General features: G+C 35.0%; 2 protein-coding genes across 2 annotated transcripts; both read left to right on the forward strand.

Moving 5' to 3' along the window:
• The first annotated feature begins 6,446 nt into the window (after nucleotides 1-6,446).
• On the forward strand, nucleotides 6,447-10,901 carry LOC127105175 (peroxisome biogenesis protein 3-2). The gene is made up of 7 exons (XM_051042329.1): nucleotides 6,447-6,741; nucleotides 6,818-6,979; nucleotides 7,194-7,393; nucleotides 7,506-7,636; nucleotides 8,751-8,878; nucleotides 9,865-10,086; nucleotides 10,340-10,901. Exons 1-7 carry the CDS (start codon nucleotides 6,728-6,730, stop codon nucleotides 10,572-10,574), a joined length of 1,092 nt encoding a protein of 363 aa, XP_050898286.1. The 5' UTR covers nucleotides 6,447-6,727; the 3' UTR covers nucleotides 10,575-10,901.
• Nucleotides 10,902-13,304: 2,403 nt separating this feature from the next.
• On the forward strand, nucleotides 13,305-17,412 carry LOC127101355 (pre-mRNA-splicing factor SPF27 homolog). Its single transcript, XM_051038742.1, has 6 exons — nucleotides 13,305-13,697; nucleotides 13,829-14,004; nucleotides 15,001-15,084; nucleotides 16,864-16,933; nucleotides 17,029-17,162; nucleotides 17,251-17,412. Exons 1-6 carry the CDS (start codon nucleotides 13,458-13,460, stop codon nucleotides 17,306-17,308), a joined length of 762 nt encoding a protein of 253 aa, XP_050894699.1. The 5' UTR covers nucleotides 13,305-13,457; the 3' UTR covers nucleotides 17,309-17,412.
• The last annotated feature ends 9,287 nt before the right edge of the window (nucleotides 17,413-26,699 follow it).

Consider the following 26,699-nt stretch of genomic DNA (forward strand, 5'->3'; position numbering starts at 1 on the left):
CCATTTCTTGTCCAATTTGCTGATTTTATTTACCATGCCAAATAAATGTCAAATGATCTGAAATTTTGCATGATGATACTTATGGATGTTAAGTTTGAGTGTGAATTTTTGTAGAATTTTTGAGTGCCTTTCCAATTTGTTTGAGAATTTCTTTTCTGTTTGGTCATTTGTGGACTTTTTGAGAGTCATGATCTTAAAAGATTTGTGAAATGCTTGATGTTTATTGGATGGACTTGAAATTTTGCACATGTGTTCTAGACACTTTGAAGTTTGTCTTGGCTTTAGTTTGATGTCCATATCATGTTTTGAATTCTGTTTTATGCTTGCTTGAAGTTGATGTATGGTTTTGTGCCCTCATTGAGATTGTTTTGCCTTGCCTTGACTTAGGGAATTTATTTGACATGCTTCCACTTATCCAAATGGCTTGAATTTTGGTATGATGATCATGTTATGAGTGTTGTTTATCCATGATTTTTCTTGAGAATTATTGATCCATTTTTGAATTGATATGCATTTGTTCTTGCTGTTATGTCAATGAGCTTTCAATTTGCATGCTTTGGTTTATGTGCTTTATGAAATGAAATTGGTTGATGATATGGACATGAGACCACTTGGACATTGTTCTTATTTGATTAAGCTTAATTATTGTCAATTTTCATGTTCTGTTTTGGTTTATTGCTACCTCTTTGACCCTAGGCCTTGTCCTAGTGGTTAGTGCTTATGTTTGAGTTGTGTTTTCAGGACAAGAAGCATATGGCCTTGAGGAGTTTGATTCAATTGCTCATTTGGATTGATATTTGATTGATGTTGATTAACATTAAGTTGTTTTGTAGGTGGATTAGCTCCTTTGAGTTGAGCTTATGCTTTGCTTGATGCATTGCTTGTTGTCTGTTTGTACAGTTAACTGTTGACTTCTAGTCTGTCTGTTTGACTTTTTGAGTTGTGTACTGATTATGTTGGATTGTTTTCAGGTACCTTAGTTGCTATAGTTCATTGTGAACTTGATTTTGCTTTGCTTGATAGCTTGAGCATTGAGGTATAATGTCTCTAACTTCATGTAGTCTGGAAGACCTGGCCTGTTATTTGGTCAGGCACCTGTCTGAAGTCCTCCTTAAGAGGCAATGCTTGTGATTGTTTATTTTTGTCCCCAAGCAGGAAAAGACCTTTGATAAGGCAATTGGCAGATACAAGAGATGTGTAGTCCATCTCCTGCTATTCTGTTGAGTCATCCCTTTGCTCACACAACTTGTGTTGATGCATTATGGATATTAACCCAAGATTCTTGTACAGTTGTGTCAGTCATATGTGTAGAAGGGTTCCCACTTTCTGAACCCACACATTCTTTTGTCTGAAGCTCTCCCAGGCCAGGGATAAGAGATGTGAGGCACACCCCTCACTTCCAATTTCATCTGCTTCACCCTAACTCTCAATGTTAGGGTTAAGAGCTAACATCACCCGATTCCAGATGGCTTGTGTTTCACAACCTAACCCTTGTGTGAGCCCACATTGTGTGTATATAGTGTGTGCTATTTGTGATTATTTGCTTTGCCTGTGCTGTATAGGATAGCTTGCTCCCTGTGCAAGCTAGATAGCAACCTTAACTTAGGGATGATATGTATGATAACATCTAGGCTCGAGTCGTAGTCTCCCTAGTTGTGTCTCCCTTTGTATCTGGTTAGGCTAGTCCTTTGTCCCTGCGTTGGGGAACTACGTCGCCCTGATCCTCATACCAGATGAGGTACGTAGGCAGGAGATGAGCTAATCTCTCCGGGCGCCCTTTTGTTTTGTTTGTGTGAGTTGTTTCTCCTTCTCTGGTTGGAGTCCGATGTAAGTCCAGCGATTGGCATTCGGTTTCCAGTTTGCTTGTGTGGAGTCTGACATAAGTCCAGCGATTGGCAGTTGGTTTCCTGTGTGTGTGTTTGCCTGTTTTGTGTGGAGTTTGACGTAAGTCCAGCGATTGGCAGTCGGTTTCCTGCGTGGTTTTGTTTGGCGTGCGTCAGCCGAGCTACGAGTGCTCTGATTCTTCTTTAGTCCGAGAAGATACGTATGCATAGGATGCGACATCCTAGCGAGCACGTTTCCCCCTGTCCGAACTACGTCGACTCTGATGTCTATGCCTGATAGACTACGTAGGCCCCGGATGCGATATCCTGCCGGGTCAGTTTCTTTTGTTTTCTTGTGTCTCTTTCAGCCAGTGTTTGATGTGTGTTTGAGCAGTGTTTTAGCAACCATATTCCTACCTTGTGTGCATGGATCCTGTTGAGTACGACGGATGCGTAGGGGTGCTAATACCTTCCCTTCGCATAACCGACTCCCGATCCCATCTCTCTCTGGTCGCGAGACCATGTCTTTTCCAGGTTTACTTCGAGCGTTTCCTTTCCCTCCTTTGGGATAAATAACGCACGGTGGCGGCTCTGTTGTTTCGTTTTCCCGCCGGTTTTTCGCGTAATGCGACACATTGTATAAGAGGGTTCATAAGTTTAATCTACTAAAAGTTCATATGCATTATTGGATACTATTAAGATCAAGTCTTAGGGAGAGGATCAAGTCACTTCATTTAGACCGGACTGTTGGGGTTGGTTGAAAATATACATGTCGGTTCTCTTTATAATGGAGTATGACTGATGGTGAAGACAATGAAAGTTTATGTATTATTTTAAATCAAGGTAGAGATTATTGGGGTTGATTGAAAATATACATGTTTTAGAAGTCCCACATCGCTTAGTTTTGTGGGTGAAAAGAGAGTCCAAGGCTATATATATGATACAAGTTCTTTGAAGTCCCGCATCACTTAGTTTTGTGAAGGAATGGAGAGTCCAAGGCTGTATATATGATTCAATTTCTTCATTCCAAGATGTACTAGTGAAAAACACTTTAAGTTTGTATTTGACTTTTTTATATTTGCTCTTATACTCTTGTTTTAGAGTGTTGTGAGGGGTAGTTAAATATTTATTTTGGAGAATATGGGTGTATTGAGGCCTTAGGGTGGTTAAGGGTAGTCTATGTGTTGTAACAATTTTTACATAATGTCATTCTTTGGTTGTCATTTGACAACGATCGTGTTTTTTCTCCAGTTTTGGAGTTTCCACGTTAATCTCTTATGTTGTTATTATGTTCCTCTTTTTATCTATGCTTTGCTTTTCTAACACGAACCTCTATAAATTATGGTGTTTTATCTCTTCCCTTATCTTTTTACTTTCGCATATTTTATTTCCATTGATTTTTCGCTGCTATATTCAAACATTTTCTTAAAAATAATTTTGAACTTTGAAAATGAAAATAATTTTGTTTTGAACTTTCACTTTTCAATCCCCCCAATTCACCCCTTATATGTATGGAGTTACATGCCCAATATATCATGCTCCCACTAAGAGTATACTTTTCTTCCTTTCATATTATAACAAAGGCAATAAAAAAACAATAAACGAATAAACAAACATGGCAAAAATTCAAGCACATAGATCACTAAAACATGCTAAAACATTTATAAGATAAAAACATAATTCATTAAATAAAAATACTGAATTCAAGTACAAAATGTCACTTTAGAGATAAAGATTACAACCATAGGGGGGATTAAGAGTTAAAAATAGGCGTGTTTCATTGCTATTGTGAGACCTCGATAGTTGTTCCCTTGACTTGATGCATATGATTTTATGTTGTAGACATAGACCACTAGATCACTAGGGAATAATCGATATAAAAAGCAAGAAACACAAAAGTGAAACAACTACTCATTGTCATTAATATCATTATCTCAGTGGAGCCGTTCCTCATTTCTCCTCGAAAAAGTCAAACCATCATACTGTTGAGATATGAGTGATTAATCTCATAGTGGATATGATCTACCGATTCCACCAATAACTAAGATCTTGATGATCAACATTCAATATGGTAGCTATGCTGATCATCTAATACATAACTTAATCACCGATCTTCACTGACTCCGCCAAATACCACTTAAGATAAAGTGTTATCCTTTACATATAGGTTTTGACATCTTGATCTCTGAGTACTTGATCATAACTATATCAACACAACTGGATCATCATAATTTTTTTTATATGTTGAGCACGTATTGATCATCATAACAAATGACACCTTGATCTTCAAGCACCACCACTTGATCACATCATAACTTGATATTTAAGCACCACCACTTAAACACACCAAACATTAATCTTCAAGCATTATCACGTGATCACACCAAATGATAACTTGACTTGACATCATATGGACCAAATCACTTATGATGAAGACTTCTCTTAAGAGCGTTATAAACATAAAAATCAAATAAGTTACTACATACGTTATAATTACAAACACATATATCCACAAGTTATTCAGATATAACTAAGAGGGGGGGGGGGGGGGGGGGGGGGGGGAGCATCTAAATAAGGTTAAATTAAAAAAAAAAGTGAATGGGATACCAACCCCAAAGTATTAAAAAACCCTGATGTAAAAGTATAAGTACTCATTCTACACCCAAGAGATCGCCACATGCAAACTTTCTCTCATTGAACACAAGGCTCCAAGATTACGCTGGCCTTGTTATTAGTGTTAGACAACTCCGAACAAATGGAATCCAAACTCAAGACTTCCTTATAGAAGGAACTTGGGGGGGGGGGGGGGGGGGGAATGGGGAGCTCCGTGATGAATTCATAGAACTTGAGGAAGAATACGCCAAATTGGTGTCATTACCGCTAGACGAACTATTTGAAAAACCAAACATCTCAGTCTCCACAAATTTCTAATCCATTTCCCCGTTCCATATTTTGAAGCTTGCAAGCATCGATTCCATAACTCATATTTCTCCGAAATAGTTTGGGGCTCTATGGCTCTCCCGAATGCATCACACTCACGAATAAACACCATAACTAAGAAAAGGATAAATAAAGAGTAAAAAATGTCGATGTATTACCTAAGATTTTTAACAATTAGAGAACGAGAAAAGAGAAAAAGGACTGAGCAGAGAGCGTAAAATAATTCTATTGAGGAGTAGAAGTTGAAATGATTTTGAAGAAGAAAGAGTTTTGTCTATTTAAAGACACAAGTGACGGACAAAAAAATGTTCACACTTAATGTCAACAGTCTAAGGATGTAGAGGTTAATGATGGATCTCGTTTCTATGTGAGTCATGAGGCACTTAGCAATAATTAGGGCTAACCAAAGTTAAAATCCCTAGTAAAAATAAAAAGGCCAGGAAACATGACAATAACCACAACAAAAATCAATCGCGACTTCAGATGACAACATAAGGATCAACATCTCGCCTTTATATAAGCCTACACATCCCACCTTTACAAATCTCATGATTGAGAGACTATGTACAATCTGGTCTCCCACTTAAAATATAATCTAATTTCTCAGATAAAACATTTCACTCTTATAAGTCTCATACTTCAGAGACTGTGTACAATCCGATCTCCCACATAAAACAATTCATTCTTATATACCTCATGTTCGAGAGAGTACATTCCACTGTCCCACCTAAAGTTGTTAGGCCGAGTTCTGACCCATAATCAATAGAGGCCACCATTCACATTTTACCATAAGTACAAAACCGAGCTAAGACAATAAGTGAAGCAAATCGATTAAGTCGACCGATAACTAACTTGAAATTAATATTCAAGTGCATGAACAACATATTCAAAGGGCCGATGAACCTAATGAATAAGATTAAACAATGGAGCAATTACTATTTAATCAACTATCAACCTTTTAAATTCAATTGCATGAACTTTCTAAATTGCCCTTTCATTATAAATTATTTACACTAAGAAAAAGACATTTAAGTAATCAAATATTGTTTACCTTTTACATTTTCATCTCTTATAAAAACATGATATGTGACATTAATTTTCTAATCTTTACGAATTAAATCACAATTAAATATTACATCCACTCATTCTCTCTCTTGATTACAATTTAAAATCTCTCTTAAATTTTTATCACTAAAAATATTAATAATCTATTTTTAATTTTAATAAAATTAATAATTTATTTTATCTCATTAATTATTATCAACACAATATCTATTTTATTTTAATCAATCACGACCTTAAACAAAATCCTTATTTCTAAATATTAATTTTTTTTCTTCTTTTCATAATTTTTTTATATAATTATTTAATAGAATTACATTTATATAATTACTGTTCATTTTACAAATAAGTAAATCATTTCAAATTTTATATATATATATATATATATATATATATATATATATATATATATATATATATATATATATATATATATATATATATATATATATATATATATATATTTCATACAATATCAAATAATTTTTTTTATCTTATCCAATATCTATTTTATTTTAATTTCAAATATAAATATATATTTTTACTCATGCGGTCGTACTAGGAGTTAGTGAGTATTTAATAGTCTTTATAATCCGTAGATGTGGAATGAGTATTTAGGTTGGAGTTTTCATCCAAAGTCGAGCAAATAAAATAAAATAAAATAAAATGGGTAGCATTTAATATTTATTTAGATTCTTAGCTTTTTTTCTGAATCGAAGAACATACACACACAGAGAGTATGAGATTCCATTTCTGAAAGCTGAATCAATCTCCGACCTTTTCGATTATAATTTCCTCTTCGTTTTTATCACTCCCCACTCTTTCTTATCCTTCCGGCGTATTCTCCAAAGCTCCTCCTCTCTTTCTGTTGCTTCTTTCATTGCCCCCATTCTCAACAAATTATGTTCTCTGTCAGGTAAATTTCAATTCTCTATTTCTTTCATGTAATTGGATTCTTGTTACTGATTTGTCATTGTTTTGATTTTTGTTAGGGATTTTTGGAGGCGGCATAGGAGGAAGATTTTCATCTCTGTTGGTGTTATAGGAGGTGGCTATTGTTTGTATAACCTTTATGCTGTTCATAGGCGAAAGCTCCATGGCCTTGAGAGGGAACTTCAACTTCAGAGAGAAACTGACGAACGTATCAAGGATCAGTTAAGTCAAATAATATCCATTTTCAATGCTTTTTTTGTTTATAATTATTACATTCATAGATAGATAGATAGATAGATATAACTCGCGCACACACACAACCGTGAATACCAGGGTTTGGTGATGACGCCCAACTTAGCAATATTGTGTTCTGCCCGTTGAGCTAGGATTTGCGGACTGATAGATATGTTTCTTTTTGGTAATTGACTATGATAGGATGCAAGCTCACTTTGAGAATATTCAGAGAATTTCTGATACAATTACGTTACCTCATTCTATGCACAACCTAAGTTGCCGGATATCAGAAGAGTTGGATCTTTCTTACCTTCTCGAGAGGCTAATGCAGGGAAAGGGTCAGCCCAACACTTTAACGCAATCAGAAAAACTAGATTTATGGGGTAGACTCAAGATTTTAAGTACGAATCTGATCTTGCCTCCCATGTTATATTATATTGCTGCCACCTTCGTGGTTGTGTTGTTAATTCATATCATCAACGAGGCTTAAAATTCTATGCATATTTTCCCCAGGTTTCACAAGAATGGCATTGTCAGTTTGGGCAACGGTAATGCTTAGCTTGTATACCAAAGTTCAGGTCAATATACTAGGACGGCATCTATACATTGATACTGCACGAAGCTTTGAAAGCTCTTATTTAATGGTAAGAACAGGCACACATGTCTTTTTTCTTCTCATGATCATTCAACGTGGCACTATTTTTCTTTTCTTTTTCGATTTGGTGAGTTTTTCACGTCTTTTACCAAAGCTCAGTGTTGGTTAAGATTCAGATGATTTGAGTGTACTAGTATCAAGAAACGTTCTTATCCTCTTACCAGAATAAAACATTTTTGTACTTTAATAAACACATACGCAGCTCTTTCTGCACTAGAGAAACGCAATTACACAAGTAGCACTCTTAGGAGTATGGATTTTCACCATCATAATGTTTGTTAGTATTCGTCTTATTAAATACAGCTATCCAAGTAGAAAGCCTGATGTTGGGGCATTTTGGATTTCCAAGGAAGTTTCTTATGAATGTATTAATGTCTGTCTATTTAAGCCTTGTATAAATAACTTAATTAAGCGTTTACCATATACATGCTTATGTATAAACTATTTCTATAACAATGTACAAATTAAAGTTAACTTGTTTTCATATATGCTATACTGGAGTACTTATGGAAGTAAGCTGAAAACAGCTTATGGACACGTCATCAACTGTTTTATAAGCTCCCTTAAACAATCTCAAACAGATCCTTAGTAGAATCAGTAAGACTTGGAAAGAAGAAATTACAATTAAACATCTTATTACAAGTTTCTGTCATACATATTTATTAGCAAATATGATTACGGCACTTTGCGGCTTCAGTAAATGTCATAATTACTATTTACAAAACCTCTGGTTTTGTTTATTGATCACACATAAGTGATTGAGTCATAAAATTATTGCAGCACAGAGCTATTGAAACCCATTATTGGTGAGTATATTGAAAAATATAATTTGAACATTTCCTCCCTAATGGAAGGTAGCACAAATATTTTGATAAAGGAATAACAAGAGGAAATGTGTCTCCTTTAAGGTTTATGTTCTACTAATAGAGGTATTAGAATTTTCTTTCAATATAATACGATTTTGCGGACTCTACATTAGCCACGGCAATTGAACCATACATGCTCAACTTCAATGTGAATATTTTCCACCAAATTCATATATGACATGCCACATTGAGTCGTAAAAGTATTTTTTTTCTTCTTCTGAGTTGCTTTATGTTCAGGAAAGTGGAGATGTGGTTGATGGGGAGGGCCAGCAGAAATTTCTAGGAAGTGTTGATTTTCTCTCTCAGCATGGTATGCCTGCCTTGATTTCGGACATGGAGGCGGCAACAAAAGAAGTTCTCAAAGGGTGATGTTTCTTTTATTATTCTGAAGGTTAACAATTTGTGAATTCAATCCGCTAATAATTGAAAATATTGTCTCGGATATATAAAGGGTTTTCTTTTAATGTTTTCTGTGAAGTATAGAACAATCTTAATTAGGGATAGTTTGAGCCGTTGGATTGTGTTTGTCTACCAATGTAGATAAAATTGTCAGTAGCAAAATCTGTATTTTGAAACTTGCAATTTATCCAACGTTAAATCTGTTCTTGACTAAGTATCTGACAGTGAGAGACCCGGATAGCTTCCAATTCTTTACGGTTTAACCGTCTATAGTATATTCTTATCAAACACTTAACTGATAGTAAATAAACTTGGTGAAAATCTAAGTTCAGCAACATTAACACGGTCCATACAACCCATGAGCTGCTCTTTTAAAAGTTTGAAGTTGGCCTATAATTAACAAGTTCACCAATTATTGTGCCTCACTCGGCTCCATGTTTTTGCACAAACACACATATATGGTGGAGATTCATTGAGGAGTAACTTTTGTCATAATTCACTCACCAAATTTTGGATAAATTGAACATTCATAGTTATGTGATTTTATTATTTTTATCTACTTCAATTTTGTGATGTATATTATTGTTAAATTGAAGTTATTTGGCGAAGTATTAGTTTTTAAATTCAATGAAAATCTGAACACTTGATATATTCAATAAGAGCTTTTAGTTCTACGGTTGAATTGGTAAAATTTAATATCTACAAGCGTTATTAAACAGAACAAGTGTTGCCAAAAGTTCCTCTTGGCAAGTAGATTCCCTTCCCGCTCACACCCTCGCACGTATTTGTAAACACGTGCACATAATATAGAGAATGACAATCAGCAATGAGTTCTAATCAGAGTTGGTGGTGCTTGGAAACTTTTTACTTCTTTTTTCTTAGAATAGTGATGTGTTTTAGATTGATGATTAAGACTCGATTTAAATTGGCTATGTACAATTTCATTGTGCAGAAAGCAGTTGACCAGTCTCTTCAACAATACAGCGCTTCAAGAAACCATCACACAGATACTGAACACTTTCATGAGCAGAGGGAGTCCATTTTTCTGGGTAAAATATATGATACCCGAGGATGCTAAATTACGTTTCACGGACTCTGGGAATTATGACACAGTTCCATTTTATATGACTGAATTTGAACAACTCATGATGGAAGCAAATGCAGTATTATCAAGGTATGTTTTGGATGCAATTGGTTGATTACAATTTACAACTACCTAGAAACTCAATAAACCTGTGCACGAACTCTACTTGTAATGCGACTGGTGACTGATGACTGATGCATTTTTTGACAACTATGAAACATATACACGTGACACGACATGGACATATAGACACCGCCACATATATTTAGCATACTAGCATTCCTATTTAAATAATAAGTTTCATAAATATCTCCAATGATTATTTCTCCATTTTTTTCCGCAGTGCTGAATTTGGGAGCGTCATAGATATGTCTCTGAAAGCTGTGGTGGATACACTGGCCAAGCAGATGGGGACTACAACCGTGCCGTTGGCGAGAGCATTGCCCCAAGTTGCGCAGATGTGTCCTCTGCTCCTCGAAGAACCCAGTAAAAATCAGTTCATCCAAATCATTAATAATATACCAGAGGTTGAACTTTTTCTCACTTTTCTCTATGCAAACATCCCAAGTGCAGAGTGATTAGTATTTTTATGTTTCAAATGAAAGAAACCAAAAAGTTGAAATTTCATTAGACAAAAGGCGTAAGACAATGTACAAAAGTTTAATCGAGGTTCGAAAGAGATAGTAATAGGTAAATTGTTAGCCTTCATCTTTTATAGTATGACATTTCCCTTTTGGTGTAATATCATTCAATAGTTAGTGTTTCATAATGCTCCTCCCATTGGCTTTAACTTGGCATTTGGAGGAGCAAGGTTCAGTTAGGACTAGTTTTGCTTTATCCACATTGTACATGCTGGAAAGGGAAAATGACTTATCTTTAATCATCTCTTCAATAACTTTTGTTCATGCATTGTTTGTCAAATTGGCCTTTCAAATGTTCTAACAATGACAGTGTTTGTTATCATAATTCTGCCAAGTAGGAGTATTTACATGTATTGAATCATGTCTTATACTATACATCATAAGAAAATGACATTAGAGATGATCTAAACCAGCTTCACATGATCAGTTACAACATCTCACAAGATTGAATAACACCTAATAAATTGCTTTTCAATTCAAGTGATACAAGTTGAAGTGAAAGAGTATATGTTAAATGAACTGCACACTAATATCCAAAGTGACAGAAAGAGACAGTGGATTTTAAATGTTTCCGGAAATATATTTTTGGATTTATTTCGTAAGTTATATTTTTGGATTTTTTTTTACAAAACAAGGGTGTGACTCGTTTACGTATGGATTTAGTAGTGTAAATGAGTATAAGATGAATCTGAAAGTAGTGTAAATGAGTATAAGATGAATCTGAAAATGCATTTATAGAATAAATTTTGGAAAATAATGGGGTGAGTTTCACTTAAGACATGTTTTTGTGTGAAAAATGTAAGCTAGAAAATGTATTTCTAAAATTTGAAGAGCATTTTTAAATTTTCATAAGGTGTTTTTCCATTACTTAAATTAGTAATTTTCAAATTTATTTTAACTTTTGATAAAAACCATTCTTCCATGAACACCTTGTCTAAACATTCTTTTGGAGCGTATGATTCCCTTCCCCATTTTCAGTTTTACATTTTATAAAGCATCAAATTCTCAATTCTCATTTTTAATCCAAGTCAAATGCCAAAACTTACATCCCTTTCTTTTTAAAATCTTCTTTTTAAAATCTTGAGTATGTTTTGGGACAGAAAAATGTTCACGGTCATTTCATTAACATTTTTTTACATCTAAACAATCGATAATCGAATGATTTGTTAATTTGCAATTCAGTTCATGATTTTTTATATCACATAACATATTAAATTTTCAAATATTTGCCATCATATAGAACTCCTACAACCTAAAAGTACGTCCATATTTTCTTAATGCATTTCATTGTGTTTCATATTTTTATTTGTTTCTTTATACTCACCCTTTCTTTAAGAATCAATCACAATACAAATTTGTCTTCTATCAAATCATAATCAAACATCTCCATAGTTACACCAAAACCTAACTTAGCAGCTTTTACATGAATTTGTCTAAGCACCTGATCACGTAATCTAAATGTCTATTTAGTGATAAAAAAATCCAACAACTTTGGCCACATTGGGTTTAGGAACACCCGGTTCACTCATCTCTGGTGCACTAGCATCTAAACCGACAATATTTTGTTCTTCAGAGACTGAATTGATAGTTTTAAGGTACACCATATTAATAGTGGTTTCACGTAAAATAAATAAAATCAAACAAATATTCACATTGACTCGAAAGGATTCACCTGGACAAGGTTTTAAAAGCTCTACAATCAACATGACTAAAGTAAGAAAAATCATAATATGAACCAATGAAATCATTCACACCGGTGAATTTCTCATTCTCATACTTTATTGACGACATCTTCTCCTTCATGCTCACCGCATCAATTTGTTGTGAATTAATATCATCAAGAACAAACCAAAATATGAGATAAATATTGAGTTTCATGAACAAACACAATAAATCCTATTAGGTTTTATCAAGGGAGAGAAGAGGAAAGAAGAAGAATAAGAATTGGTTAAAATTGTTTTACTATCCACTTTCTCAATAAGGGTTCAAAGATTACAAGTGAATAACAATAATTAATCTCTCTCAACAACTTGAGAGAACTCGTCTATTTATAGACTAGTAATTAACTTAGGCTACAAGCTAACTTAACAACTGTGCTTTACAAGCAAGACCTAATTAGACATGCTTTTAAACAAAATATATTTCGACAACATGCTTGAACATACTTCGACTATAACATGCACTACTCCTGTCGAATCATGAAACTACTCTTGTCGACACTAGAGTTCGATCAAAAATACCACAAATACTAATTAAACAAAGCCTAATAAGAGATACTCAAGTTACCAATAATTAATTTGGTTTTATGCTTGTGAGGTTGGTCATGTAAGTGATTAACTTACTACGTTATGTGATGAAGCAATATCATATGGATGAATAAGACTCTCATTTAATATTCATTGACTTGGAGAATACATATGATAAAATGGCTAGAGAGATTTTGTAGAAAGATTTTGAGAATAAATGAGTTAGGATGACCTATATTTGAGTTATATAAAATATGTATGGTAAGTAATGAGTAATCATTTAGGCAATTGACTTCAAATTTGATGGTTGTATTATCATCTTTAAAATTACATAAATAAATTTTTTTATTTTGTTGGGAAGATATTTTATTCTATTTTTTTCATTATAGTTTTTGGTGCTTGATTGAATTGAAAATAAATCTCTCAATTTTTAAAAATATCAAAGCCAATCAAACTAAATTTACTTATTTCTTTTTATCAATTTGGCTTAACAGTAACAATCAGAGGGAAACCCTTTCTCTCTCTCTCTCACAGATACAAACACTCTGCGAAGCAATCAAACCAAGTAGTAACAATGGGAGATCGAAGCAACGGTGATGTTCTCATGCTGGAGGCTCCACCGTCTTACGGTAGTAGGTCAACCAATTCCGACGCCGAAATCATCGACGCATTGCCTTACATCGACGACGACTACAGCGACCCTAGGGTCAAACTCGAAGTCGACCGTCTCGTCGAAGAAGAGATGCGCCGCAGCTCCAAGAAACCCGCTGATTTCCTCAAAGATTTTCCACCTCTTCCAACTTTCAATTTTCAGGTAAACCAATCGCACTCTTTCTCTCTTACCGTTAGGGTTTAGTGATTTTTCTTTTCATTTCTGAATTTGTTACAGGAGTATTCAATTGTTAGGGTTTAGTGTTTTTCTTTTCACCTCTGAAATTTTTACAGGAGTATCCAATGATTGGTAGAGAGTATGAGCGTGTGAGAGCTGGTAGGCCTCCGATTTCACTTGACAGGTCGAGATATGAATTAGAACTACCACCGATTAATAAAAGGAACGATGAAACTGCTTGGAAACTAGCTCTTCAAAGAGCTCAGCGACTACTTCAATATCAAACTATGAGGTGTTCTTGCTATGCTATGCTACTTTACACTCTTAATTTCTGTGTGCTTTTATCATTTCTATTAAGTTTCAGATCTTATCAAATTAGTTTCTAACTTACTCAACTTGTCTATTGAAAGAAAAAAAAGGTTCATGGTGTTATCTTGTAAAGTCTTAATTCTTTTTATAATAAGTAAATTTAGATTAGGGGAGGAACACCTTATGCATAGTTAGGGATAACCAATGTTGTTGAATAGCTGTGCTATATGTAGAGGAATTTAGACAAACCACTATTGTTCCATGATACACTATTTAGTAGAGAATATTTTAAATAGCCGCTATAGCAATGATATAACACTATTGAATAGTGGAATTTTAACAAACCACTATTTTCTCCTATCTACAATTGACAATATTGGGGGGGACCACCTACCTTATCACGGATTAATGATTTAGAATGGAATTTAGGTATAACCTACCAACTGCGGAACTCTAGACTAGAACCCAAGTCTCTAGACTAGAACCCAAGTCAGAGTGGGTTGAGTGGAATGTCTAACCATATGTGTCAACCAAAATTGGTTATAAAGTCTTTGTTATAAGCTTATTGAATAAGAGAAGGATATTATACTGGATGGAAGCTATTCTTTAAAAATCATGCTTATTTTGAGATTATTCTGAAGTTTCTATTCTGATCACCGTCTATGGAGAAATTTATCCAAACTGATTCATTCATTGTCAAACTAGGGAATTATATTTTATGTTGTGGCCAAAGTTGATTGTAGAGTTAATGAAACACCATAAACATGTTAATATATCGATAATTTAAGCCACTGGCTTATAAAAAGTGGCGTTGTTGATGCTATATTCATTCTATTTTTTTGTTTTGTTTTGTTTGTGTTTGACATGTTGTAGTGGGTGTATTATGTTATCATGTTGCACAAAATGTTTTGATTGTTTTAAGATTCAGATTGTCAGCATGTTGTTTACAGTTGTTGAACCTGTTCATAATAATCTGCAGGATGGAAAATTTGGATTTGTTGTTGAAATATGGTCCTGATGCATGGAAACAGCACAACCTGCGATTGGAAGTATACTTGTCAAGGTTTGTAGATTCAATTATTGTGCGTCAAATTTAGATGTTAGTTTGAATAAATGCTTGTGCATCATTTGCTCTCTTCATACTTTAGCAAATGAAGATTCTGACAGACTTGTCTTTGTTCTGTATGACTGACTTTTATGTTGAATACTTTTTTTCTCTTTCTGGTTTAAATCTTCCCTAGAGAAAACAGCTTAAGCTTTTGCATTGAAATGGTTCCTGAGAGTGATTTATATGATACATGAGGTCGACAGCCTAAGATGTGCTCAAGGAATTTTCCTAAAGTTCCTAATTAACAAGTATTCAGATCTGACTTGTTTTTCCCATCGGGGTTTGGTTATTCAAGACTTTTTGGAGAGCTTCACTAAAGAAACTGTTAACAGATTCTGTAAATCTCTTGTTTAGAGTATTTCTTGGTTCAGCGTTTCACAGAGCCCGTGACCTTGTACATATAATGGACGTAGCATGTTTATTCTCTGATAATAGTTAATAATTGTGTTAATAATTATTATAAGAGGGTAGTTTGTTTATCGAATCACTGAAGATTGTTTGACTGTAAATAGGCCAGTATCTGGAAAAGCTAGTTAAAAATGAACCTATTATATGTATCCCCTCGTTTTTTTCCCAAAGTATATTTGGTATAATCCCAATGCAATAAATAAAGAATTCCAAAAAGTGATGTTGATCCTTAGCAACGAGTTCTCAACTCTAGAACATTATCCCATATCATTTTAAGAACAGAGACTGCAGCAGTAAACCAAGATCTAGGGGAAAAACATTGCAGTCTAAACAGCTCCTTTTTCTTCACAAAAAGGTGACTCCTTTGCATCATTAAGCATAGCCCAAAACTCTAAAAACTTTCTAGTTTTAAGGACTGTATCTCATAGCATTATATCGTTTTTCTTTATATAGCATTATATCATAATATAGATGGGCCCAAGAGAGTTCGTAAGGGGCTAATTTTGATTTATCATGCCGTTATTTGGGCTTTTTGGAAGGCTATAAATGAGCGGCTTTTTAATAGTTTGATCATCCCTTTTGGTGCAACACTGGACCACATAAAGGCTATTTCGTGGCACTGGTATATTGCTAACTTTGCACTAAATCCTTACCTATTCATGAATGGAATTGGGACTTGGTAGCTTCTATGGCTTTATAATGCTTCGTTGCTGTCCATTGCTGGAGTAGGTCTGTGATCGGTTCTGTTTTCGTATGTCCTGGCTTGCATCTTGTTGTTGGTTAGAGTTTCAGTGGCTTTGGCAAGGGTTTTGCAGGAAAATCTTTGTTTAGTCTGTGTTTTTTAGGTTGATACACAGTGGGCTCAGCTAAGAAGTTTTTTTTGGAGGTTACTGGTTCAAGTTTGCTTCTGCTATATAGGCTTTCTATGCAGGGATTTAGAAGCTGCAGTGGCACTTGTTTTCATGTTCCTTTTAGTATTTCGGTTGGTTAATTCAGGGGGGGTGGGCTTTTGCTGCGTGGTTTAATTCTTTTGGTCTAAGGTACCATTTGCTTTTGCTGTTTTGTTGTTTTCGTTGGTGTTTTGTTTTTGTCTCTTTCATTGCCTGTTTGCTTATAGGTGTAGGTGGTTTTTTGGGGATGTCCAATTAACATCTCCTTCTACAGCTACTTCCTATCTCAGTTTCTACTTGTACCTTGCCTCTTATCCTAATATATCTCGTGTTATTCAGGGCCATTTTAATTAATTTGATATTCAAAAATAAAATAAGACTTCATCTACACATCACTTTTTGTATAGCATTGTTATAGTTGTTTATCTGTTTTCAGAATGCAGAAATTAGCTCAGGAACAAAATGAAAAGATTGAAAAAGTCAACCGAGAAAGGAAATATCATCAGGTGAATATGAATTTCCTGTCCACCCTTGTCACTGTTATTTGTTAAAATCCTTGTGTAGTTTACTTAAATTTGCATTTTTTTATAACTATTGTCAGCAAAATACTGCATATGAGCTTAATGCTCTGTCCATCCAATGGAACGAGCTCTGTGTGAAAAATATAAACATCAGAGCTGCGTGCGCTTCAGCTGAAACTCACCTTAATGACCTGAGAAGAGAAGCAACAGAAAGGTGACTTGGCAGTTGGCTATGTAAATTTTGTTTGTTTTTGGCTAATTTCATATAGTTTTGGTTTTAATGAGTTTTTCTTCTTTTTCAGAGGCTGGAACTTGGAGGCTATCACTGAAAATGGGCAATATGCCAATTCGGCATCATGAGATTTGTATCTGCTCATCTAGTTTTGTATCTGTTATTCCAACTTTAATTGCTACTATACCTATTAATTAATATTTAGTTTATTATATCATGAAATTATTAGCCATTTGCATACCAAAAAATATAAACATGTCAAATTATTATTAGATGAAACAGGTTGAAGGAAAAACATCATTTGGCTATTTTGGTTTTATTGAATAACACAGGCAGGGACGGTTGGAGGATTTATTGCTAGGAGGGATGGTTAGAAAATACTATTGAGAGCATCTCCAATGCATGTTGTTTAGTGCAAATGTGGAGTTATTAGTCATGTAGCATTGTAGCAGAAAAAATGTGTTTTATCATTAAAGAATAATAAAATTTTGATAATTAAGGAGGTCAAATATAATTGATAGGGTCGGATATAGTTTGTTTATTGAAATTATCATTGGAGAAAAATTGGTTAAATATGATTGATTTTTGCGTCAAAAAACTTATATTTAAAGAAAGTTTTTTTTAATTAGATACCTATTTTCTTTCAATTAATTGGGCGTTATTGATACATTGTGTAGTTAAGTTAATTTTCTTTAGAATACTATCTCACCAATCCATGTCGAGGAATAAGGTTTTTAATAAAGCCAGTCCCGGAGAAGAATGAATATCTCCGCCCCTGAATAAAAATAGTAAATTGATCTAAAAAACGAGAGTTATTAGATGTGTATGAATGTGATTTGATAAAAATGGTTCGGTTTGAATCGGATTTAGATAAAAATGGTTCGGTTTGAATCGATTTAGGATTGATTTTTTAAAATAACTCTAAATTGAACCTTATTATAGTGTTAAGATTTTGTTGGAAAAACTTCAAATAAAGAATTGGTTATTTGAAAAAAAAAATCAAAAAAATTCTTTTATTATTATTTTTTATATATGTTTAAAAAATAATAATGATTTAAAATTAAATCAAATGGGATTTTGTTTTTAAATAATCAACATCTTTAATTTAAATTTTTAAATAACCAATATTTTTCATTATTAACTAAATTATCCTTTTTTTCAAAAAGAAAATGGATCAAAGAGGATGTATTATTGCTATTGGCGCATGCACTAAAAGTTTGCACATAAGTGTCATAGTCCATGGCGCATGCATTGTTGACGAAAAAGGAGGCGCCTGCGTTTTTTCTTATAAATGGGTCTTTATTATCAACCATTTACTATACGTCTTCTCATTTCATTCTTAAGTTTTTCTTTTAAAATTGTAACATGTTAAGGTTTGCACATAGGCGCCATAGCCTTGGCGCATGCACTACTAATGCGTCAATGATGAAATTGGTGCATGCATTGTTGGTCAGTGGGGAGGCGTCACTCCCGCTGGTGCCATAATATCCTGATTTTTTAAATTTTTAAATAGGTTTTCATTCTCCACCATTTTTCACACATCTTCTAATTTCATTCTTAAGTTTTTCTTCTAAATTTGTAACATGATTATTACAAGACATGCTCATGTTTGTTATTTGATTCTGAAGCCTCCGATGAAGGTTTGATTTTGGAACACTCCAAATTTCGAGCATCTTGAGATGAGTTTGATCCGTTGGTTAGACAAAGAGATTTAAGACAGTGAAAAAATTAGAAGAATTGATAGGCTTGTTTTGATGTTCACTAGTGCGAATGAGAATAGCGAACCAACTCGGTTTTAGGAGTCAGTTAAAACTGACAGTGATGTCTGTGATATGATGTTTTGACAAGATGATATTGTTTTAGTGGTTGTAATCTCTTAGATATGTTATAGTTTAAAGTCCTTTTATTTGTTCTTCGCGTTGTTGTTTTCTGTTATGCTTGTTTTTGTTTTATTGTAATTGAAAATAGTATTCAATATGAAATTTCATGGTTACAAAAAATAAAGTACATATCAAGAGTGCATACAATAGTTATGTTATGGAGCTTGCTCCAACTTTGGGACAATTTTCACGATTGTGTCTGGGGTGACGATATGTATCACATAATCTTACCATTTTGTCAGTTGTATTCATTTTAGTTTGAATACACGTGTTGTTAGGGCGACCATTTTCTTCCTTCGCATATAAGGACACTTGTTCATTTTATTTAGGCTCTTTTTTGCTCCATGCATGAGCTTGGTCGAGAATGTTGTCACTAGCCCCCGTCAACGAGAATGTCTTCACATTCCCCTACACGACGAAGTAATTTTATAACATTATTTTCATTTACTTACTTTATACTATAAATAAATGTAACTAATTTATTTTCACTATTTCGGTTTAGGTGGTCCGTTTGAGGGAGGAACTACAACAAATGTCCTAAACACGCTATAACGGTCTATAAAAATATTTTGATCACCTTGCACTAGACGATGTATTACAACTAAACTACTCATCATCTCGTTAATTTAGTTTTAATATCAATAACTTACTAATCTAGTAATATATTTTTCCTCTACAGTTTATCTGGAGGCCATATACGGGTCTCGATCATGAAATTAACTCTGAAGATGTCGCACTCTGGACTGCAAAAACAATGATCATCATGTTCACTATTATGGATATGTAGCATAGTGACAGTGTCAAATTGCAGTTCGATATGCATAAATCAATTCCAAATTTTCCGAAGTGTTTAGGACAATGACATCAACTTAGAGTCAATGCTCAATGGAATTTTAACGATTGAAGAGAATTCGCTTAGGAAGTGTGTCGTCGGTGGAAGCATTGTCATCAATGGGTCATAAATGAACCTATCATCAATGGAAGCGTTGTCACAAATGGGTCATAAATGAACCTATACGTGGAAACTCCACAACATTACCAAACCACTTACACCCAACAACCAACCGAACATGATTACCAAACCACATCAACCTAAATTCGCGATCAATTCATGTCACACACCCAAACACAACACCAAGAGCATGACTCATACCACTAACAAACATATGCTGCCACCACATCTTACCGTATCACTAATGAGGCATATGATACCACCACATCCTACCACCCAACCAATATACACCAAAACATCATACCACAAAATCACCAAAACATCACACCACCAAAGTGATCGCTCGACTTTATGAGTCGAATTGGGGTACAAACTGCAAGTGCACAGTTCTATCGCGTAGTTTTAAAAGATATCAATCCCACAGGGACTTATGAATCGATATACCATTATCTAAGGTTACTTCGTAAAGCTAAGGCAGATGATATTTTGATTGTTTGGGGGAAAAGTTAAAACTAAACTAAAATCTAGATTAAATATCAATAAAGCGGATATCGGTACGTAATTAGGGAATCAATTCTTTATTGGTCTCTTGGTTTTAAAAATAAATCTTTTCAGTTGACGCTATTGGTTAAAAGTTTTATCTCAAACTCTCGCTCTGTTGAATAAACTATGATTTTATATTAACGTAGCTGTCACTTATAGTTAAGTCAAAAACCACTTTTTGAAAACAATAGAATCCGTAGAAACTCTTTTTAAGAAAACACTAATCGTTTAAACACCCTTATCTCAAACTCTCGCTCTGTTGACTTAGGTTATATAATTAAATTCAAATGCTTAACTCTCGCCCTCACATTCAATCTTTAAAAATACTTTTTGAAAAAGGTTAGAATTTAATTAACTCTAAAAATTGCTCTCGCCCTGATCTAGAATTAATGTCCAATTTACACTGTCCAGTCAAAATCTCAAACTCTCGCTCTATTGATTTTAACTTCTTTATGTCTTTTACTTTCGTACAAAAACTTTGTTATTAAACCTGTAAATTGAGACCGTAAAAAGAGTGATTTTAATTTTAAACTTAATTAAACCAACTTAGTTTTGATTCCTTCATTCCGCTTACTTTAAATACCGATACCTAAATAAATCAGCCAGACATGCTAAACAGACTTAAATAAATAACATGCATAAACAGATTCATCACAGGCAAACAGTATAAATTAATAGTAAAAACAAGCATATATAAATTCAACAAATAAATATAGAACCTGAATAATTAAATAGCAGTCTTGAACACTCCACCACAGACTGGTTGGATTTGTTCTTGAGTTCTTCAATCAGGCAGAAAAATAAAACGAAGGAATAAAAAAAACTAGATTCTAACGTAAGGTTAGATCCGGTAAAAGGTACACAATAGTTTCCGGTGTAGAAACTATTGTGCGAAAAATTAATTAAGAGCTAGAAAAGAAAATAGAATTGCAAAAGAAAACAATATAGAAATTTGTAAAAGTAATACTGTAAAAATATGCCTAAGCTGCTGGAAGAAGTAAAAAATGCGAAAACGGCAAAAATCTGGAAAAAGCGTGGAACCTAGAGCTTTCCAAAAAGCTACTATTTATATGTTACCTCCTGCAACTGTCTTCCGCGTCAAAAGTCTTCAACGTGCAGAATAGTTGGGCGTGGAAATAGGACTCAACTTCTCTAAAGCGTTCCTTTTGCCTCAAATATAGGGGAATGGTGTGACGTCCGTCACACCATGTGTGACGCTCGTCACACAAGTGCATATAGCGTGACGCTCGTCACACAAGTGCATATAGCGTGACGCTCGTCACAACCTCTGTGACGCTCGTCACAGACACAACGCCTGTGCCTTCTTTGGGCTGGGCTTGACTTTTGCAATTTGTTTCCAGAAACTTCTTTTTGCACCTCCTTTTCTTCCTTTTTTTTACTTTTGCTTCAAATAGATACCTGAGATAAATAGAAAGAAAATACCGCGTAACATCCGATAAAATGAAATAAATTAAAGTAAATAATAATATAATTTAATTGAATTAAGTCCTAAAATGTGATATAGTTTCATGTTACCAAACTCCCCCATACTTAGATCTTTGCTTGTCCTCAAGCAAAATACGGTATAGAACTTAAAAATTTTAGCCAGATGAAATTTCAAAATACACATCAATTCGTACTAGGTTGCATGTAAACCTTGTTTAGAAGTGACTTGAGTTTAATCTTGACATCGACAACCACGTCACAACCCTAGATAACCTCACCTCATGCAAACCAGTTCAAGTAATGCCATTATAGCTGTCCTAGTTCCTTTACTCTTATTTCACCCGTTTTCATTCTAGCGAAATCACATTAAGCCCTTTATCTTTTCGCGCACATAGTGGAGTAACCGGTTAGTGATTCTGATCCCCTTTTATCTAGAAGTTCTGGTACATAAGTCGGATAACTTCGTTATTCAGTCCATTGCAAATTGTGGGGGATCGGACCGTAGTCCGCCCTACCAAGTTCAGTACCAGATACCTACTGAACCAACTCATAATGGATCTCTCGTATTATGCTTTTGTATGATCTGCAACCTTTAGATTAAATGATCTGGTAAGGATCACCTAACTTAATTAGTGCATTTCCTGATATATATATATATATATATATATATATATATATATATATATATATATATAATATATATATATATATATATATATATATATATATATATATTTTATGTTACTTTGGGAGTCATTCACTTATATTCATCGGCTCTCCACGTAGTTTGCTATTAAGATGGTGCTGACTTCTCGTATAAACTACTCGGGGTTACTATAAAACTAAAAGTTCAAGGGATTGGTATAATAGGTATTTATCCTGATCTAACATGTTGAGGTTCTTAGAGCGTTGTTATGGTAATAATTTTTGTCTTGATTTCACTCAAGTTTTATAAAATAAGCAACCTTTATACTTATTGGGTGTGTTAAATTTTTGTTATGGCTCATGAAAATTTGAGGGGAAATAGATAATAGAAAGTTTTTCACGCTAGGGACTTAACTTAAAATAAATCTATATTATAATATTTTTTTTTTCATAATAAGAAAGGGAAATAACAATGAAAGGAAAAGTACATACTTGAAAAGGAAAGTGGAGGATAGAAAGAACATGGTTTTCCCCCCATACTTGAATAAAACATTGTCCTCAATGTTTGAAGGAAAAGAAATGAAATACAAAAAGGAAAGGAAAAAGAAAAGTTAAGGTTGTCTTCCGCCTCTTGTTCTTGGGCCTGGTGATCGCTGACGTAAGTCTAAGTTGTCGAACCTGCTAAACAACTCAGTGAACCGCTGATCGGTTATGTTATTCCTCTCTGCCTGCTGTTGTTGCATTTGGCGCATCATTTGCATCATTTCGAGATTCTGTGCTTGCATACCATCAATGGCATCCATGATGTCGTCGTTGGTTGCAGGCCTTCTTCGTCGACGACGTTGTGAGGATGGGCCGGTTGCATTATCGGAAGGGTTGAGCGGAACTGATTGTTGTGCAGGGGCATGATCACCTTGCTCCATTGCTTCAAACTCGTCTGCGGGCGGGTTTGTATGCGAAGGTTCGGTAGCTTCGGGAGCATTCAGATCATAGAGGTGACGGTTGGGATTGGTGACATCGGTTAGGGAAATGTTGGGGAGAACAACGCTTGGGACGGCCTGGTTATTCACCATAAGGTAGTATTTTCCGCCTACTCGGTTCTTGATTAGGCGGCTGGACCGACAGTAGCCTATATCCATAAATAGGGGAGGTAAAGATTCTAAAGTTTGGAGTCGGTCCCCTAGGTTTAAGCCAAGTGCTATGGTGGTTATTAATCCACCAATTACAAAAGGTTGATGGCCTCTAGCGCATAAGGTGCGGGATGAAATAGGAAGGAGGCGGCGTTTACCTTAGCATTCAGTTCGAAGACGCATTCGAGGAAGAAGAGTTCCTTTGCGTTGACCTTGCTGTTGTTCGGTCTTCCAAAAACGGTGTTTTGTAGGATACGGATAAAGTACCGTATAGTTGGGTTATGTATATGGGAAACAAGGAGCTCTTCCCAGTTGTTGGCATCTACTCCGAATATTTTCCTAAAGAGGTCGAAAGCAGCAACTGTGCTCCAGTTTAGGTTTGGAGGGATTCTGGGGTAGAGTTGACCTTCTGTGGGAAATTGTAGCATGGTACTCAATTGGTTTTGGGTTAAGGAGTACTTAGTGTTGAACATACGGAAGGTTGCGGTACCGGTTAAGAATTCGTCTTCACCGGCTGGAGTGTTGTACGCGTATGAGCTTAAGAATTCTAAGGTTAGGGATGGGTAGGTGGGTTGATTATGCGTACATAGAAAGGTTAGATCGGCAAGGCGGAGCATCCACTCGATACCTTGAAGTAATCCTAATTGTTGTAAACAAGTTGAATCAGGATACCTGGTAGAGATGACGCCTCGCTGTTGAAAGCGCTCGAATTGCTCCCTTTGATAGTTTTCATCTCCGGATCGGAAGATGATATTTCCGAAATTCTGATTTCCCGTCATACTGATTGTCATACGGTGAACTGACTTTATGTGTTTTTGCTTTGGAAAGCAAATGTCGCGGATAGCAAGAGTCGCCACCGACTTTTCTTTTATCCAATAAGGAAAGGCGGAAAAGAACAGGAAAAACCTTGATTAGATTTTGGGTTCGGGAGGTACATTATACAAAGGGAAGGTGTTAGCACCCTTTGTATCCATGGTTATCCATGGGCTCTTAATTGCTTGATCACTTATGTTATTTTTCTTGTCTGAAAAAGTGAATTGTTTAGAAAATGTTTTGAAAAGAGAATTTAACTTTGTAATGATTCCTGTACGAATGTATACAAAGTGATTATCTCGCTTAGTTTTGAAAGTTGTTTAGAAAAATATAACTCGGTAATGATTCTAGTATGAATGTATACCAAGTGGTGATTTTCTAATGGAGGTTTTGAAAAGTGTGAGGTGTGAAAAGTAGTTTAAGTTGTGAGCAAGCATTTAGGAGTTATACCTACCCAAGGTCTTTATGGGCATTTCCTATCCTTGTGAGGGTAAAACCGTCCTTATTATTGAGAAATAAGTAGTTTTATCCTTTGGATGTAAAAGGGTCATCGTAGGGTCATCGATTGGTCATTGAAAGCAACGGTTGTAAGGATACCTCAGCATTCGAAGGGACTATCATCATTTAACCGTAGGCTACACCGAAGGGTCATTGAGGGACAAAATCATATATTCGAAGGCATCATCCGAGGGACTATGATTTATTTTATAGGGACATGATGATTTAATCGAAGGGTCTTGGCTAAGTGTATCCCCATATTCGCGGGACATGACCAGAATACCGTAATACCGTAAAGCAACAAAGAGAGGTCCAAGATCACATATTCAAAGGCCGTATTTTACAATCAATTAGGTAATTAGGAGGAATCCCCCCATTAAAATTAATACATTAAGGTCAATTAAGCAATTTGGTGGATCTTTGCCATAAAATTAATACATTAAAATCAATTGAGTAATTCAGGGTGAATCTCCACAAGAGTATCCCACAAATAAAGTGGAATACCTAACAAGCAATCTTTTCCTGGGATATGTGAACCTTTACAAAAAAACTCAACAAAACATGTCAGAACACCAAATCAGGGTGCAATCGAGGATTACACCACAAAAAAAAAAGATCACAACAGTAAATAGGGTCGGGTAAATGATGCATGGCTATGATAAAACATGAGTGAAAAATCAGAACAGAAAAGTCAGCTACTGTCACGTTCGCTCCTGCCTCGCCTAGCGAAGGCTTAGCGAATACTCGTTGCATGCTCGCTTAGCGATGTGCTAGCGAGCGGTTGCGGATTCTGGTTTTGATATCAGTACAATTTCAACCAATTTTATGCCTTATGGCTTTCATTACAGTAATTATATGGTTAATCATTTAAGGTATTCAGGTACATACTAAAATTCACATGCCAAACTTAAGATATTTTCATAAATTTAATCATAATGCCATATGCAAATTAAGAACATAAGGCAGTAATAGCAATGTAAACCTGTTTGCAATTAAATTGCGGCTTTGAATCGGCAAATCGGATTGAATTGGGCAGAGGTAAACCTTGATGCCGCCGAGTTCCTTCAGAGTTTGCCTCCCGTGAGTGTTAGAGTCTGCTTGCTAGGGTTCTTCTTTCTCCGTTTTCGTTCCCCCCTTCTGAATGAAGTCCTTAGTATTTATAATGCTTTTTCGTGACCTAATGGGCTCAGAATGAAGCCCAGAATTTTCTGGTATTCGCAAGCTTCGCTAGGCGAGTATTGTAGCGAAGGGTTCGCTAGGCGAAGGATTTGCTCGCCTAGCGAGCAGGCCAGTTTGGGCCATTTTCTGGATTTGGCCATCTGTGTGTTGGGCCTTTGTTCTTTTGGGATCAGTGCCTTGCAAAATAAGTTGGAGTGTCCTGAAAAAATGCCTTGTAATATTAACGGGCAAATTTTGGGGTATGACAGCTGCCCCTGTTCAATTTTCTTGAATCGAGAGAATTAGAATGGTATGTACGCCATTCGTGGTCTGGAGGTGGAAGATTATTGAACATTAGAATGCCCAAAATTTTGCACCTGTTAATGGAGATGGGCTTAAAGATGCCATCCAGGTAGTTTGATGATGAGAGCTTCAGAGTGCGTCGTACATTAGA

Source organism: Lathyrus oleraceus, chromosome 7, assembly GCF_024323335.1.
Source record: "Lathyrus oleraceus cultivar Zhongwan6 chromosome 7, CAAS_Psat_ZW6_1.0, whole genome shotgun sequence".
In the NCBI taxonomy this organism is placed as follows: domain Eukaryota; kingdom Viridiplantae; phylum Streptophyta; class Magnoliopsida; order Fabales; family Fabaceae; genus Lathyrus; species Lathyrus oleraceus.